Source organism: Catharus ustulatus, chromosome 10, assembly GCF_009819885.2.
Source record: "Catharus ustulatus isolate bCatUst1 chromosome 10, bCatUst1.pri.v2, whole genome shotgun sequence".
NCBI lineage: Eukaryota > Metazoa > Chordata > Aves > Passeriformes > Turdidae > Catharus > Catharus ustulatus.
The window spans coordinates 17,415,693-17,431,354 of NC_046230.1; the positions used below are offsets into that span (position 1 = coordinate 17,415,693).

The 15,662-nt window shown below is 53.3% G+C and overlaps 1 protein-coding gene across 2 annotated transcripts in view; it reads left to right on the plus strand.

Annotated features, from left to right (window-relative positions):
- Nucleotides 1–14,863, plus strand: part of DIS3L2 (DIS3 like 3'-5' exoribonuclease 2) — a 180,868-nt gene extending 166,005 nt beyond the window's left edge. For both annotated transcript variants that reach the window (XM_033069041.1, XM_033069042.1), the window contains exons 16-22: nucleotides 4,732–4,915; nucleotides 6,024–6,110; nucleotides 10,056–10,203; nucleotides 10,312–10,442; nucleotides 10,678–10,782; nucleotides 11,455–11,556; nucleotides 14,322–14,863. In XM_033069041.1, the coding sequence (XP_032924932.1) occupies nucleotides 4,732–4,915; nucleotides 6,024–6,110; nucleotides 10,056–10,203; nucleotides 10,312–10,442; nucleotides 10,678–10,782; nucleotides 11,455–11,556; nucleotides 14,322–14,420 (856 nt within the window). In that variant the 3' untranslated portion in view covers nucleotides 14,421–14,863. The remainder of the gene's footprint in view (nucleotides 1–4,731; nucleotides 4,916–6,023; nucleotides 6,111–10,055; nucleotides 10,204–10,311; nucleotides 10,443–10,677; nucleotides 10,783–11,454; nucleotides 11,557–14,321) is intronic.
- Nucleotides 14,864–15,662: the final 799 nt, after the last annotated feature.

The following is a 15,662-nucleotide window of genomic DNA, read 5'->3' on the forward strand; positions in this document are numbered from 1 at the left end:
GGGGGGACAGCTGTGCTCATCTGTCCAGCCCCACCTCACTGCCATTTGCTCTGAAGCCCCTGGGTCTGTTGCTCTGCTGGAACAGCAGGTGTTTTAGTGTCCTTTTGCTTTAAGGAAGCTGCCTGCCTCCTTCCTGCACTTACTGGATTGCACACAAAGTACTCCTTGTCTCTCTCTTTCAGCGAACCCTTCTTAGCTAATGTCATTTGTCAAGTTAATCAGGGAGAGTGGGCACTTCGATGGCTGCTGTGCAGCCTAGCTGCATTGCCATGGTGACAAGCAGCCAAACAGGCATTTTACTTGCCCTGCCTCTCATTGCAGATTTGCCATGAGAAACTATTATTTTATTTGCCTGAAACAACCAGCTTGCTGAGGGCGCCAGTCATTTTTCAAGGTTGTTATCCAGAGATTGGGAAGGGTCTACCTAACATTTAATGGAGCAAATAGCAGTGCTGATACTAAACAGGTCAAGGGGCTGAATGTGTAGCTCCTCTTCCCACATCTCATAGGTGTTTGGCACTGTTTGACAGCAGGAGCTGTCAGAGAGGAATTACAGTCCACTAGCTTGGGTTTGGGGCTGTAGTCAAGATGTCATCAGTCCTCTTCAGCTGGATGGTTTCATAGGTTCCCCTACAGAAGCTGTGACTGTCAAAGATACTTTGAAAAGCACCAAGACTTTTGTTTAAGAGCATCTCAGGAGCTTGAAATCTCCCCGGAAGTTGGTGAGATTTAGGCGCTGGCATGCCTTGGTCACATTTGAAACTCAGAGGTAAGTGTAAGCCATACACGCCAGCTCACCTCTTGCATAAGGCAGGCTGAGGATGAGTTTCATCCACATAACTCATAAGCAAAATCTGGGTATTGAAAAAGCTGACAGGAGATGCACATATTACAGAGCTCAAAAGCCATCCCATCACTCCCTCTCCTTCCCCTCACATGTGCACATGTTAAGTGATGCATGGAACAGGTTTGGAAATGCTCCCTCCTGCAGCATGGTTAGCAGGACAGCTGGGATCTGCAGGCACCTATGGGAGGGACAGCCACCTGTTGACCCTAGCCCTGTCTGTGGGACAGAGAGGAAACCTCACATCAGCACAGAAAGGGCAAAAGTTCAGATCACATTGTTTATGGGATTTTATGGAGCCAGGAGCCAAGGATAGCTCAGCTAATCCAGAGGAAACTGTAGCGATGGTGTTAGAATGCATTTTACATGAGATTCATTCAGCTAGCGTTCACATGGACCAGTCTTTCTGTCTCCGTTTTTTTAGCCATGAAATATTTTTCTTTGTACTCCTGTCTGCCAGCTGCACTGAGCCAGACTCCAAGCTAGGCTGTTTTAAGAAAAAAACCCACAGAAACCCCAAAACCTCTTGTCGTTTGACCTGCCGACAAGTTAGCAGGGCTTCAGCACAGCTCCCAGAGCATCAGCATCAGCCACTGGGCTGGGTCCATGCTCTGCCAGCCAGCCTCTGCTCCCACCAGCCTCAGCATCCAATGCTTTTCTCCAAGCCACAGTGTAGTGCTTGCTTAGTTGAAGCCCTGGTGAGAACATGAGCTAAAAGTGCAACTGAAAGGCCACGTGGGGAGGGCAGGGAGGCAGAAGTTTTGCTGTACCCTCCAGCTCCTCAGCACCTAAAGCCTTGCTGGCTTCATGGACAGTCCTAGTCCTGGCTCATCCTCCCGAGTCACCAACACCCCATGCAGTCTCAGCATGAGCTCCTCTTGGGAATAAGGTTTTCCCTTCAGGTGCACTGAGGTCACCATATTAAGCTGTTTCATGCAGATCTTGTCTCCCTCCTTGTGTCCTGAGCCCCAGACCCCATTGTTCTTCTGGAAGAGGTAACGTGGATTAACTCCAGGCACAGATGCCAGCTCCTTCACTGTCCCCAGCATGTTCCCTCTGACCATGACAAGCTCTCACATGCTGTGGATTACCCCAGCTATGACTTGTGCCTTCTGGAAGCTGCTTTTCTGTCCCTGAACTCTGATGTTTAGAACAAATCTGACTAGAACTTACAGAGCAGTCCCACACTCTTCTTCCCTCTCAAGCTTGCAGGACTGCTGCAGCAGGGTGCATTTGGGGAGCAGCTGTATGAACCCCCAGTGATCCAGAGCTGGGAAGGACCCTCTGTCCCTGCAGGTTTTGGCATCAGCCCACAGGGCATTGCAGCCTTCCCAGGGCACTCTGGTTCATTGCCCTGAGCTGACACAAACCAACCCAACCCCAAGATCCTAGGGCTTCTTTTCCCCCCAGATACAGGAGCGTGTCCAGCCTTATCTGTGTTACCTGATCCTTGAAAGCCTGAACTGCAGATGCATCTCCCAGAGCCTGCCTCTGCCTTTGGGTGAGAGAACAAGAGTAGCTTTTCAATTCTGAATATCCATGGTCACATCCTGCACACCCTGTCGTGGGTGCAAAGTTCCTGGATGCTTCCCAGGATGGGATTTTGCAGAGCAAAGTGGGTAGTATGTGCTGTTAGTTTTATACTTCAAGAATAACAGAATCCCTAGAAGGAAGGTGCTGAGGTATGAGCTTCCATTCAGTACCTATAACATCAGAACAAGGATATCTCCAGAAAATTGTAAAAGCTCAAGCCACAGAATGGTAAAACAAAAGGCAGAACTTAATAATCAGGTGGAAATTGCATCCAGCCAAAAGTGTCAGTGTAGGTGAGAGATGAAGGTTTTACACTCCAGTGCTCAGCAGGAACAGGAATGGCAGGGTCTGCTGCAGCATTAGCTCATAGTGCTCATCTCTGGGACTTGCAATGAACACGTGCCCGTGACAAAGAGGAGATTTTGTTCACAGGTGTTTTGCTTTGTCCTTAAAAATGGGCTTACATCACTTTCTGTAGAGGCTGCAGTTCGAGGCAGATGCAGGGGGAACTCCCTGGCCAACCTTAGCCCGAGTGTGCATCTGTGCTGCTGTGCCCTGGCTCGGGCAGAAAGGGCTGGCCAGGTGAGCATGGGCTGGCCCAGCCTCACACCTGTCCTCGGGCCCCCGTTCCCCACGTGCTGCTGTGAGAGTGGCGTGTCACCCACTCTCAGGAGATGGGCATGGCCATGCCCTAACCCGCTGGCTGTCCCTGGCTGTCCCACGGCCAGGGTGTCCAGTGCCCCCGGCCACGCTGTCCCGCACCCCCTGGAGCCGGTGGCCATAGAGGGACCGAGGTTGCCATCTGCCGGTTCTGCTGCACAGGAGCAGCAAGAGCCTGGCTCAGCCCTCTTGGAAGTGGCCCCTCAGGAGTGTGTTCTGATCCTGCTGGGGTCTCAGGGCATTGCCCACCCGCGAGCCAGCCCTTGGTCTCTGGTAGCCATGTCCCCATGGGCAGGTTTTCCAGGGGACAGAGCCGGCAGCCCATTCCCATTTTAGACCGTGCTGTTCCTGCCCTGCCCCACCAGCACTGCCCCTGGGCCAGGATGTCCCTCCTGCCCTCCCTGTGGCACCTGAAGTGTTGGCCTCTGGCACAAAATCCTCTGTGAGAATCCACAGGGCTCTCAATAAAGGAGCTCCTTCCCATTAAAGACTAATATTTCTACTGCTGATGGTCACTGTCAAGTGCTTATTCCTCCTCTGGGCTTGTCTTTATTTCCTTTCTCTTCCAAGTTCTTGGCAAGTGCTCCCAGGCTGGGAGTGTGTGACTGCTGTAGGAGTGCCCCAGCAGTGTACCCTGCACATCTCACCTGGCCAGGCTCCCCAGCAGTGGCCAGGGTTGGGAGCTGCAGGAACACTGGCTCCAGCCCTGCTCCTCCAGCCAGCCCTGCAAAATCCCTGCTTTGCCTGCAGCAGCAAGGCTGAGCTGGCATCATCAGCAATAGCTCGCTCAGGCATGGCTGGGAGGATGAGGTTACTTCTGTAAATCTATTATCTTTTTTGGCAATTAGCACCAGTAAGGAGCCCTGGGAATACATGCAGGAAGCCCAGTTAAGCACCTCTCTTGCTTATCAAGCCCAGTTAAACAAGTCCCTCATGACACAGCCCTGCCACTGGTAGCACAACCCATACACACACTAAAGATGATCTCTCATGCTGGGATTGCTTTCCTGAGCACTGTGTAACCCCAGAGGTTTCCATTCAATGCTTGTACACTGAGAGATGGAAAGTGAGGGGCTCACCCCAGCCTGGAATACCCCAGCGCTCTGGAGGTTGTGTGGAGGAACCTGTGGGGTCCCTGCATCTCCTGGATGCCAAAGGCAGCCCTGCTGGAGCAGTGCTGGTAGCTTGTCCTGCCTGGGGACAGTGCTGTGTTGTGGGTGGGAGCCTGGCGTGGGACAGGGCTCGGTGCCTGGGCCTGACCACACATGTGGAGCTCGGGATGGGGGAGCGAGCGAGACGTTGTTTGCTCTGGCCCAGGAAGACAGATGTGTGTGTTTGTTTTCTGTGCTATCTTTCACATGGCGTTTGTTTTGCTTGTCAGGCGTTTCAGGAGATAAAATGACCTAAAGGGAGATTATTTTATCCTAATTTAAGCTGTCAATTTATCGCTGACTTCTGCTTGTCTGCGCCAGCAGGACAGCTTACTCTGAGTCCCTGGGGAAACCTCTGCTAGAAAGTGAGAATTTTGGGGGGATTTGCTGCAGTCTCACAGCTAATCTGTGCTTATGACAGCAACTGCAAGCTGCTCCCCTGTCCCCTGTGTCGTATTAGTTCCCATCACTGGGCACTGGCTTGGCTTCCCAGGGGCATCCCCTGTGTAACCGGGGCCTGGGGTTGTTTTTCTTGTGCCGCAGGCTGGTGGAAGAGTTCATGCTGCTGGCGAACATGGCCGTGGCCCATCAGATCTACCGCTCCTTCCCCGAGCAGGCCTTCCTCCGCCGCCACCCCCCGCCCCAAACCAAGCTGCTCAAGGACCTCATGGACTTCTGCAACCAAGTCGGCCTCGACATCGACTTCAGCAGCGCGGGGACCCTGCATGTGAGTGCGCTGGGCCATGGGGGCAAGGCTGGGCAGCTGTGTGTTTGTGGCAGCGTGTGCTTTACTCTCTGTCCCTCTCTGCCCAAGCAAAGCTGACAGCTATGCCATGCCAAAACAAAACACCTCCCTCACTCACTATTGATCCCATTAGTGCTGAGCAGGGGTGGCCCAGCCTGTCCTGGGCAACCATGTTGTGCACAGAGGTCAGAGCAGGGTGGGAAAGACCTTGCAAGTGACCTCTGCACTGTTCTCCCTGCAATGGGAAGGATGTTTCAGTGCAGGAGCACTCACTGAGTCACCCAGATTTCATCTCTGGGCAGGGAATTTGCTCCATACCACAAAGAAAGCAGTTCTGCAAGGAGCAGGGTGGGGAGTAGGGTGACTAGGAAGGACTGGAGATCAGTGCTGGGAAAGGTCAGATACAGCCAGCACAAGAAGTATCCAGCCACTCCTGTGCTGATCATGTCCTGAGGCTGAACTCTAGCTGAACAGCACAGTGCAGGTTCCAGGATTTTCTTTACTCACCGCAACTGGACTGTGGATAATCCTCTGTTAATCTCATCCCTGCTGGCCTCCTGCAAGCCCCTCCGTCAGCTGGGACTGCTTTCCCTGGCTGTGCCCAGCCTATGTCAGCAGATGCAGGGCTGCTCACTCAGCTCCCCTCCTGCACTTTGAACCCTCCAGCCCCTCCTCACTGCTACCCCCAGGCATGACCTCCCGTATCCATGTCTCCCCAGAGTCCCATTAGTCTGTGTGCTGAAGCTCTCAGGAGCTGGATGGGAGCCAGGCACAGGTTGAGAGAGGGTTTACAGGCTCCCTCTCACACTGCACAGCTGGGGACAGAGCCAGCAGTCCCCATGCCCTGAATGCTCCCTGCCACTGACCCCAGGAGGAGAGCCTGTGCTCAGGACTGTGTATGCAGTCCTACTGGGGCTGCTGGGACCACAGCAAAGCCCAATTTCAAGTGCACCTTTTGGCTTACAAGGGGATTTTCAGGAAAAAGGGGAATTTGGCTTTGACAAGCTGCTGTTAGCACCAGTAAGGTCTGCCTGGGTCCCTTTACCACCATAACATGTTAACACTGAACTTGCTCTCTTTTCTCCTCCAGAAAAGCTTAAGTGAAACATTTGGTGCTGACAAATATTCCAGAGCAAGGAAAGAAGTGCTGACCTACATGTTCTCCAGGCCCATGCAGGTGAGAACAATACTGTGCTGTTGGGCATGTCTGCTTGTAGCTTTCTGCTGTGGCTCCATCTTCAGTCCCTGCCCCTTCTGTGTTACCAAGCTGGTTGTTGCACACAGGGGGAGTGAATGAATACTGAACGTGGTGTTCCAGAGCTGCTAGCAGCTTCCTGTACAGCTGGCAGTGGGAGTATCCCTTGAGCAGCAAAAGCTTCACTGCATAGCAAGGTCAGGCTGAGTCTTTCCTCACTGCCCACAGTGTCCCTGTTATCACTGCTTGGGATATTTCACCCTTGAAGTTGCATGACGGCTGTTAGCAGACTCTCAAGGACCCAGCCCTGTGTACAGCTGGTGGTGGGCTCCATGGTTCATGTTTGTGCCATTTCTTCACATTGCGATGTCCCAGCTGGTCCAAAGAAGGAATTAGGAGCAGCAGCGTGAAACTGGTCATAAGCACAGTCTGGTTCCTGTTCTTCCCTTCAGTCTCCCTCCTGCCCAGGTGGCTTTCTTTGACAATCTCTGCAATGGAGGCTTGTGCTGCTCTCACCAGTTGTCATGTTTGGTGCATCTGTAGCTCAAGACACTTATTTGGGTGTTTATCACCATCATAAAAAGTTTTTGTGAGGCATCAGCTGCATTGGCAGCTGGGCACAGCACAACGTCTTCTGAGGAAAGTCCTACTCCATGGGGAGAAGGGCACATTCCTGAAATGATCTCTCTGCTGTGGCCTGCTTATTGCTGCAGGAATGAATCATCTTCCCAACATCACTCATTTGACTGTCACTCTTCTAATTAGTTTATTTGCTTCATTTACTCATTAGCAATTGCCTGAAGTCCTGTTGTATTTCCGGGACTTAATGCTTGTTTGTAACTGGGACTGGACTTTGAGGCCATTTAGTAAATCACCCTCTCATGTGTGTCCAGCTCAGGAGGGCTGCTTTGGAAAGAGCAGAAAGTATCCTCTGGAGCTGGATGTGTTGTCTCAGATCCTGTGTCCTGCTTTGGGTTATCCTGGTCCCTTCCCCACATCCTCCTTTTCTGGTGGAAGGTGTCCTGGTGACCTGAATTCCTTCGAGTCCCTCTCTGGTCCTGCTGACTGTGGCACAAGCCTGGGCTTTGCCAGTAGCAGCACATGGAGCAAGCCTGGCTGCTGGCCAGGATGGATGAGCAAGGGGAAAGCTCTGCAGTGGCACCAAGGAGGAGATGGGCTTTTGGGGACTCACTGACTTGCTGAGACCTTGCCACTGTGATGTCATGAGACTGTGGTTAGAGAAATGGTGGGACTGCTGTCAGATACCACACAGTGGCTCATTAAGATTTAGCCTTGTGAATACATTAGTTCATTACATGAAAGAGCTGTCAAGGTTTTGGGGGGATGAAGTCTTGTGCAGAGTAGATACCAGACAGAGAAAAAGGCATTTTTAAAGGAGATATTCCATGAGACATGATTTTGGCAGGAACTAGTCTCATTCCTTCATCAGAAGACAAAGATGCCTTTGTGTTCAGGTGTGCTGTGCAGTCCACTCATACATGGCAAACCTGCTGCCTGGCACACTTCCATTATAGGCAAAACATCTTGGAAAGGGGCAAACAGCTTCCAGGAGGAAGGAGCTTTCCACTGCAAGGAGTATTTTTTTTTTTTGCTGTCTGCCACCAGCATGAGAGCAGATGGAAGAATCAGCCCCATCCTGCTGGATGTCGTGGTCCCTCATGGGGAGAGGACAGATTTGAGTGTTGGCAGCTGCAGAGCACAGCCACTGAGGGGCCCAGGCTGGTGGTGAGGGCTGGGCCATTGCACTGACAGATGGTGCAGCGAGGCTGTCTGTTCGGGGCACTGAGAAGTCACCTGTATCCCTGCACACGTCACAGCTCCCAGTGATAAAGCTGATGTTTCAGGGACAAGGCTGCAGCTAAATCAGCCTAAACAACCTGTCCACAGGTTTAACCCCTGGTTGTGCCAAGCCTGCGTCCTCCCTCTTCACTGCTGGTGGTCAAGACATCAGCCTCTCAGAGGAGGAGGGAGATGGGAAGCAACTGGTAATGTGTGTGCCTGAGGGAATGCCTGGATTGGCATGCCAGGAGCCTTGTAACAGATGAAGGAGCAGCGACACACCATTTTTCAGGGGCTCAGTCACTCAGGGATTCAATCTGTCCGTGAAAGCAAAGCTGCCCCTGGTTGGCTGGGGCTGATTTATTTCCAGGCTCCTTGCAGTTCTCCAGGGAGTGCAGCAAACTCTGGAGACTTGAGACCTCTTGTGAGTCAAATCTGTTAAGGAGAAAACATCTGCTTCATGCCAGGCTGATGTCACTGGGTTGTACTGTCACAGTGGTGAGGATGGGTGTCAGGTACATACAGGACTGGGCTCCCTGCAGGGTGCAACCTGCCATGGCCTAGGGGAGTATTTGTGCTGTGATAACTCAAACTGCTGCAAATGTCAGTGAGGGTCATGGGCTGCAAAAAGGGTGTCTAAAATGGTGCTGGACCCCACAGTGGCCAGCATATCAATCAACACAAAGTGCCCCAGACAACAGCACCCAGCACAGGACCTTCAATATCTTTTCTAACTTTAAACAAGGTGGGGTATAAACCCTTGAAACACTGCGGGGCATAGGGCAGGGATGGGTCCTTCCCAATGTCTTTCTCAGAGCAGGGATTTTGACTCTGCTTTCTGCCTGCCTGGCATTGTAGAGACCTTCCTGCCTTCTGCCTAGAAGTCTGGCACAAGTGCCTGGAAGCTCCCTGTGATTCCATGCTGTCTGTCAGCACAAGAGCGCTCATCTTCTCCTGCAGCAGCCTCTGGAGCTCAGCATGTCTCTGTGCCCAGCCTCATTCGGTGGGAGCCGAGCTAATTGAGTGGAGACCGTGCTTTGTGGAGTCCATCAGAAACAATTTAATTCTGGGTTGTGGAAATTGGCAGCCAGCACAGCTCCTATCCCAGCTCTTGAGTCTCATAATAAGGCTGGGACTGATGCTGCTTTTTTTAACCTGCTCTATTTACTTGCCCGGATCAGTGCGTTGCTGCTCAGCAGGAGCTGGCTGCACCACTGGCCTGGAGAGCAGAGGATACAGCTGCCCAAACCAAGGATCCCAGGACGGCTCTGTAATCAGAGCTGGCTACTCCTGTTTTTTTTAAATCACTTGCTCTTATTTTTAAATGGGTTCATTCAATCGCCACTGTGCCGTGACCTTGCCGCCACCCCCCTGACCTGCACAGCCTCCCCTCTCCGCCTGGGCCCAGCCCCCAGTGTTTTCCCAGCCCCAAGAGCTGGTGTTTTACAGATGTAAAAATACAAGCTGTAACCTGTGGGATGGCAGGGGTGACACAGGAGAGGTTCCTGCTGAAGAGGCTGCTGAGCAGTGGTGCCGCTGTTGCCCTGGTGTTGATTTAGAGGGGCAGTTCAGTCACTCAACTGCTCAGCTGTCATGGTGGGATGGAGCAGCAGGGATCACAGCAAGGCTGTCTCTCCTCCTTGGAAGCCACTGATACCTTTCTCCAGTGCTCTCCAAGCATGCACAATGGGTGTGTAAAGCCTGCAGCCAGACCAGAACCAAAGAGCCAGCATAGGAGCTGCTCTGCTTGGCCCCTTGGTAGGAGAGCACCTGAGGTGGGAACAGAACAAGCTGGGCTCTCCCCTAGAAGATGGGAGGATGAAAGATGAACCCCAAGGCCTGAGAAGAAATAGGAAGCTGCTTACACCCATGAGTGATGTGAAAGTTGATGTCCTCAGGGCCAGGCAGGGACAGCTGGCAGCTAGCAGCTCCCTGCAGGGCTTTGTCCCTTTTGTTCTGTGCTCAGTTTCTGCAGTGCCTGTGCAGCCTGAACTGAGCAGCAGGTGAAGGAGCACCAGCAGACAGGATGCCTTCAGAAGGGCCATTGGGGTCTCACAGAGCCAGACCCTCCCAGCCTCATGGCACCACCCTTGCTCACACCCTTCCCTCATTTCTCCCCCCTTTCAGATGGCTCTCTACTTCTGCACTGGCGTCCTGAAGGATGAGACCCTCTTTCACCACTACGCCCTGAACGTGCCCTTCTACACCCACTTCACCTCTCCCATCCGCCGCTACGCCGACATCGTCGTGCACCGCCTGCTCTCCGCCTCGCTCGGTGGGTGCTGCTCACCTGCATGGGCTGGGCACTGCGGGACAGGGGCCATGGCAGGCTCTGTAGCAGGAGGGAACATGGGCATGTTATTGTCACTTTTCCCCTTTGCAGGAGTCAGATCTCCCATCAAGATGGAGACAGAGGCCATCCAGAAACAGGCAGATCACTGCAATGACCGGAAGATGGCTTCCAAGAGGGTGCAGGAGCTCAGTGCTGACCTCTTCTTCTCTGTCTTTGTCAGGGTAAGACCCAAGGCTGTCTTCTCCCAAGGCATCTCTGAATTTCCCTGTGAAGGCCCAGCCTACATGCTACTGGGCAGGGGGCTGTGTCTGCCCACTTGGCTTTAGGAAAGGCAAACAGTGGGAGGACACATTCAGCAACCACCAGTGCTGGATTCCAGGACCTGAAGACATTGTTTCCCCCTTGGGGATTGCTGAATGAGATCTGCTATGTAGTGACAGCCCTGTCTCTTGACAGGAATGTGGTCCTCTGGAGTCAGAAGCCATGGTGATGGGTGTCCTGAGCAAGGCCTTTGATGTCCTGGTGCTGAAGTTTGGAGTCCAGAAGCGCATCTACTGCAATGTAAGTTCCCCACCAGTGTGAGACAGTGCCAATGCTGCCTTGTCAGAGCAGCCTGGCATCACTGCAGGCAGTGACTGTCCTGGTGCCCTTTTGTGCCAGTCCTGCAACAGGAGGAACTGTGCCCAAGCTGGGCCAGCCAGAGGGAAGGGAACCTTCCTGGAGTTTGCCTTCCATCCCTCAGCCCAGGCAGGCACAAGGGACTGGGGGGTCTGGATCAGCCCAGTCTCTGAGTCTCTGTGATGTGCTGGGGTTGATCTAGCCTAGGTAAAAGGGAATAAAGCCAGATTCAGGGGAACAGAGATAAGCATGGATCTTAAGTGAGGACAGGGAGCGAGGCTGGTTTTCATTTCATTTAATCAGACAGTTTATCTGGGGCTGTGACAGCAGCGCTGTGGGCCAGCACCTGCAGTTGGTGACAGCATCCTCTCTTAATAACCTGGTTATATGGCTGGCAATGACATCTTTAAACAGGACATAGAGTGTGATATATGGGCTGGTGGTGTAGCGCAGCAGCCCCTGATTTACGTGCTAGGCTCAGCTCATGGGCTGCTGCATCCCAGTTATTATAGGGCTGCAGAGGCAGCGTGCTGGGCAAAAGCAGCCTCAGCCCCATCCACAGGTGAGGTGGAGGAGAGCTGGGGCGCATGTTCCCAACACTCTCCCCACCTGCAGGCGCTGCCTTTGGTGGACTTCCGCTTCCAGAAGGCGGGGAAGAAGCCAGAGCTGACACTCCTGTGGGAACCAGAGGAGCTGGAGGAGGAATCTGTGCCCCAGGTAAGACCCCTACAGCATGCAACAGGCTTACAACACCATGGGGGTGGCATAGAAGCTGTGGGCAGCATGTGGATCCTGTGATGTCTGCAGGGACGGGTCTGGGAGGCAGGACTTGCCTCACAGGGTGTCAGGTCCTGCTGCCCCTCTGTATCCCTTTCCCAGTGAGCCCAGCTTCAGCCTCAGCCTCCTCTGCCATCCAGCCCAGTCCTATCACTGCCCTCACAATCTGACCCCTCCAGCCTTCAGTCTTTGCCCTGCCCTGCCTCCCAATTAATTTTCTTCCAGGAATTGAATTAACATGTTGTTTACTTCCTCCTTCCAGATCGTCAGTTAAGATGTTGAGTAACATCAGGCCTAAGGCAGCTTCTGTCTAAACCCTTCCCCCCCTCCTGGCACTCTTTGCCCCTGACATGGCTTTTTCCTGGGGTTTCCGTCTTGTGACAGGGTTGAGCCTCAATTACAAGAATTTTTTAAAATCAGACTTCCTGAGATGCAGTGTCAAATGGTTTAACAGCATCTAGAAATCTCTCTCTTGTGTCCCTGTCATCTATTAACTTGGTAACTCAATCAAAGGGAGCAATCATGTTTGTCTGGCTTGATTAAGTGATGCTTCTTTGCCAGCTTTTGTCTGGCATGGCTATAAAACCCCAGCTGTGTTGTCTGCTGTGATCCCTGCCTGAAGGGCTGAATCTCTGCCTCTCCTGCACCACTCCAGGGGCTCTGCACTCGAGCCCCAATTCCACCCAAGCCCAGCACATCCCATCCTTGCCCACTTAGGGATCCTGACACAGAGTGAGCTGACCCTCCCTGATGGGGTGATGCATATGCTAGAGAGTCCTTCCCTTCCCAGGGTGGATGTTGTGATCAGAGCTGGATCCAGCTCTGCAAACATTTCTGCAGGCCTCCCTCCCTTTGAAGCTGAGCTTTCCTCTCTCAGCTTGGCTCACAGAAACCCTGTGGATGCAGCTGGAGTGGCCTCAGTTCCCCCTTTCCTACAGGAGCAGGGATCACTTACACCCTAGCAGGGAGCTGATGAAAAATGATGCCCCAGTGTGAGCAGGGCCCATTTTGGTTAAGCAAACAGTTGGTAGAGGAAACTCCTCCACAAACCTTCCACACCTCCTAACAAAACACTGGAGCTCTCCTATGGGATCAGTTTCTGCAGTGCCTGTGAGCTATCCTCTGAGACAGAAGATCCCTGAGTTTTTAAATCTCCAGCCTTGGGATGAGCCAGATTACAGATTCACACAGATTACTGTGAGACATGCTGAAGTCTGGTAGATGTCACCTGGACACCCACAGCACCAAGCACCCCAGTTCCCCACCTGGCCCCAGCACTTCCTGGTTCCTGGTTTGCTGAGCCTGGCCAGGCAGTGGAAACACCAGGAAAGGCTGTTTGTGAGAAGCTGCTCCAGGGTCTGGGCTGTTTGTTTGGCCCTGTCACAGAGGGGAGATGTTGCACCCATTTTTCTCTGGTCTCCAGGAGATGACCAGGGCCTCAGAGGACATCACTCAGGGGTGGAGTAAGAAGTGGATCTAAGACTCGGGATGTGATGTGAAATTGTGATGTTTCATGGCATTTCAGTAAAGGGATAAGGCAGGATTTCAAGGGAGAATCCTGTTACTCCCCCTTTGACTCCCCCATATCTGGGGGCCTTCCCCATGAACATCACTCCCTGCACTGCAGCCAGCTGGGGTGGGCAGGGGCTGGTGCTCAGTAGCTCTCAGCTCTCTGGCAGCCAGTTGTGATAGGATTTTCCTGCAGGTTGCTCCTCACTGGCCACTTTAGTACATTTAAGTCTCAATGAGATTTTCCTGTTCTGAATGATTAATCTGGAGCAGCTGGCACTGGATGAGCTGGGAGGGGTTGGACACAAGGTTATACCGGTAGCTCTGTGCCTGCTTCTCCTGGGGCCAGCCCTGAGCAGATGGCCCCAGCGAGCCCTGCTACAGCACAGGGCTTGGGGACAGGCACCAGCAAGCAAAGTCCCCAAATGCCTGGGCATCACCCCAGGACAGCCCTTCCCAATGTCCCAGCCAGCCCTTAACCGTGCCTCAAGGACAGAGCAGATCAATACTTTCCACTTCTAATCCAATCACAGGAAGAGCTGGGGTCAGAGGAGCGCGGAGGTGGCAGCAGCAGCACAGCTCCTCAACAAGAGGGATTGATTTTCTGGGGTCCTCGTTCCCTTGCATCTCTCTTATCTATTGTGCTCCCTCCCTGGGCTTGTTTCACTCTGGGAGCACAGGCAGATTGTTCCCTCCCTGTGGGATGCTGATGAAATGCTCCATGTCATGTGGAAAACCCTTCTTGCTGCAGCCTGACGTTGGCTCTTGGCCAGGCTCCATTAGGGGATGATGTGGTTCTGCGGCTGGAGAGGGTAGGCACAGGTGGCCTTGAGGGGAGGTTGAGACCCAAACCCAAGACACAAATGCCCACACTTCTTCCCAGACTATGTGGAGAGCAAGAGTGGGGCCTGATCAGGCTGGGGTAAGTGAGAACATTTTGGGAGGTTCATTCAGGTTGGTTTGGGTACCCTGGCTGGTGTCAGAGCCCATGGTGTTGCCAATGAGGATGCTGCCTCCAGCCCTGGAGCACCCTGGACCCCAGCAGAGCTATCTGAATCCATCCTGCCCTGTTCCTTGGTTCCTCATGGGTGCACTGATGGAGGCAGCAAAAGCCAGCACATCTCTAAGCAATCTAATCTGGGTGTGATTCCAAGGTGCCTGAAAACCCTCTTTTCTCTTTCTCTCCCTCGATGAAGGTGATCACCATTTTCTCGCTGGTGGAGGTGGTGCTGACGGCGGATGGTGGCCCCCTCAAGTACAGTGCCCTGCTCAAGAGGCCAAGCTTGGACAAGTGAGAGCCCTGACTCTGTGGGCTCCCCACTGCTGCTGCTCCCTCATCTCCCAGGCCCCACTCCAGCACCTGCTGGAGACTGAAGGGACCCACAAGGACTTTGGGGTTTTGAGTTTTAAAACCATTGTGGTTTTATTTCTGGGTTGGATTTTAACTCCACCTGGGAGCAGGACTTAGGGCTTGAGCCTGCTCCAGGCAGAACATTTCTACTCTCGGGTATTTTTAGCATGATGCTTTCTTAACTTTTTTTAAAGCAGTGGTGTCCATCTCCAGCTTCAGTGCCTGTGGTGAGGACTGAGAGGGGATATGTGTCCCCAGGAGTGGAGAGGGGCTGGCTCCACCGTCCCAGGTGGGATGTGGATGCAGTGGGATGCAGCCATGGGGCCATGCAGGAGTGTTTCTTTCAGGGTTGTGTGTCATGTAATAAAAGCCAGGACAGCACCTGTGTGTGGAGTTCGTGCAGGTTTTATTTTGTGCCCTCCATGTTCCCCCAGCTGGGGGATCCCAGCAGTAACTCATCTCTGGAGAGCCCCCTGCCTTCCCCTGCCTGCCTCTTCCCAGGCATTATGAAATCCAAGCAGCCTCCCTGCCTCTCCCAGCCTCAGATATGCTTGGCCAGAAGATGTGAGATCAAGGCAGGTGTTCCCAGCTCCTTATCCAGCAGGTATTCCCTCAGTCCCTCTGACTTCACCAGGAGTCCCTGTGTGTCTGCTCCAGTCCCTCACACCTTGGCCTTGAGCCTAACCTTGCTCAGGAACCCTTTGGCACCATGTCCTTGAATCCTGCACCTCACTGACCAACTGACCTCTGCCATCTCCTGCCTGGTCTCTGTCCCCATGTCCCCCCCCACACTGTGAGGATGTATCGGGGCTTGGGCTGCTCTGGCAGCCTCCACATCATCACAAGCAGTGGCTGGTGAAGGGATTGATGTCTGGCAAGAAGGAATGGATCCACTGTGCCAGGCAGGGAGGGAGCCCTGCATCACTGCCCCATCAGTGGAGACAGCCGTGGCCCTGGCACCAGAACATCAGCCCTCTGCAGGAGCCAGGAGCTGGCCAAACCTCGACTGCCTGGATCAGGATTGGGTACAGCACACTTCCTAGGAGCTGGTGAAGCCATCAAGGACACCTGGAGTCCTCAGGACTCGTGCTCCTGCAGGTTCTTCCAAATGGAGCAATCATGGATGGATGTCACCTGATGCTGGTGACATGGGGCTGTTTCCTGCCCCCAGCAGGTACCTGGCTGT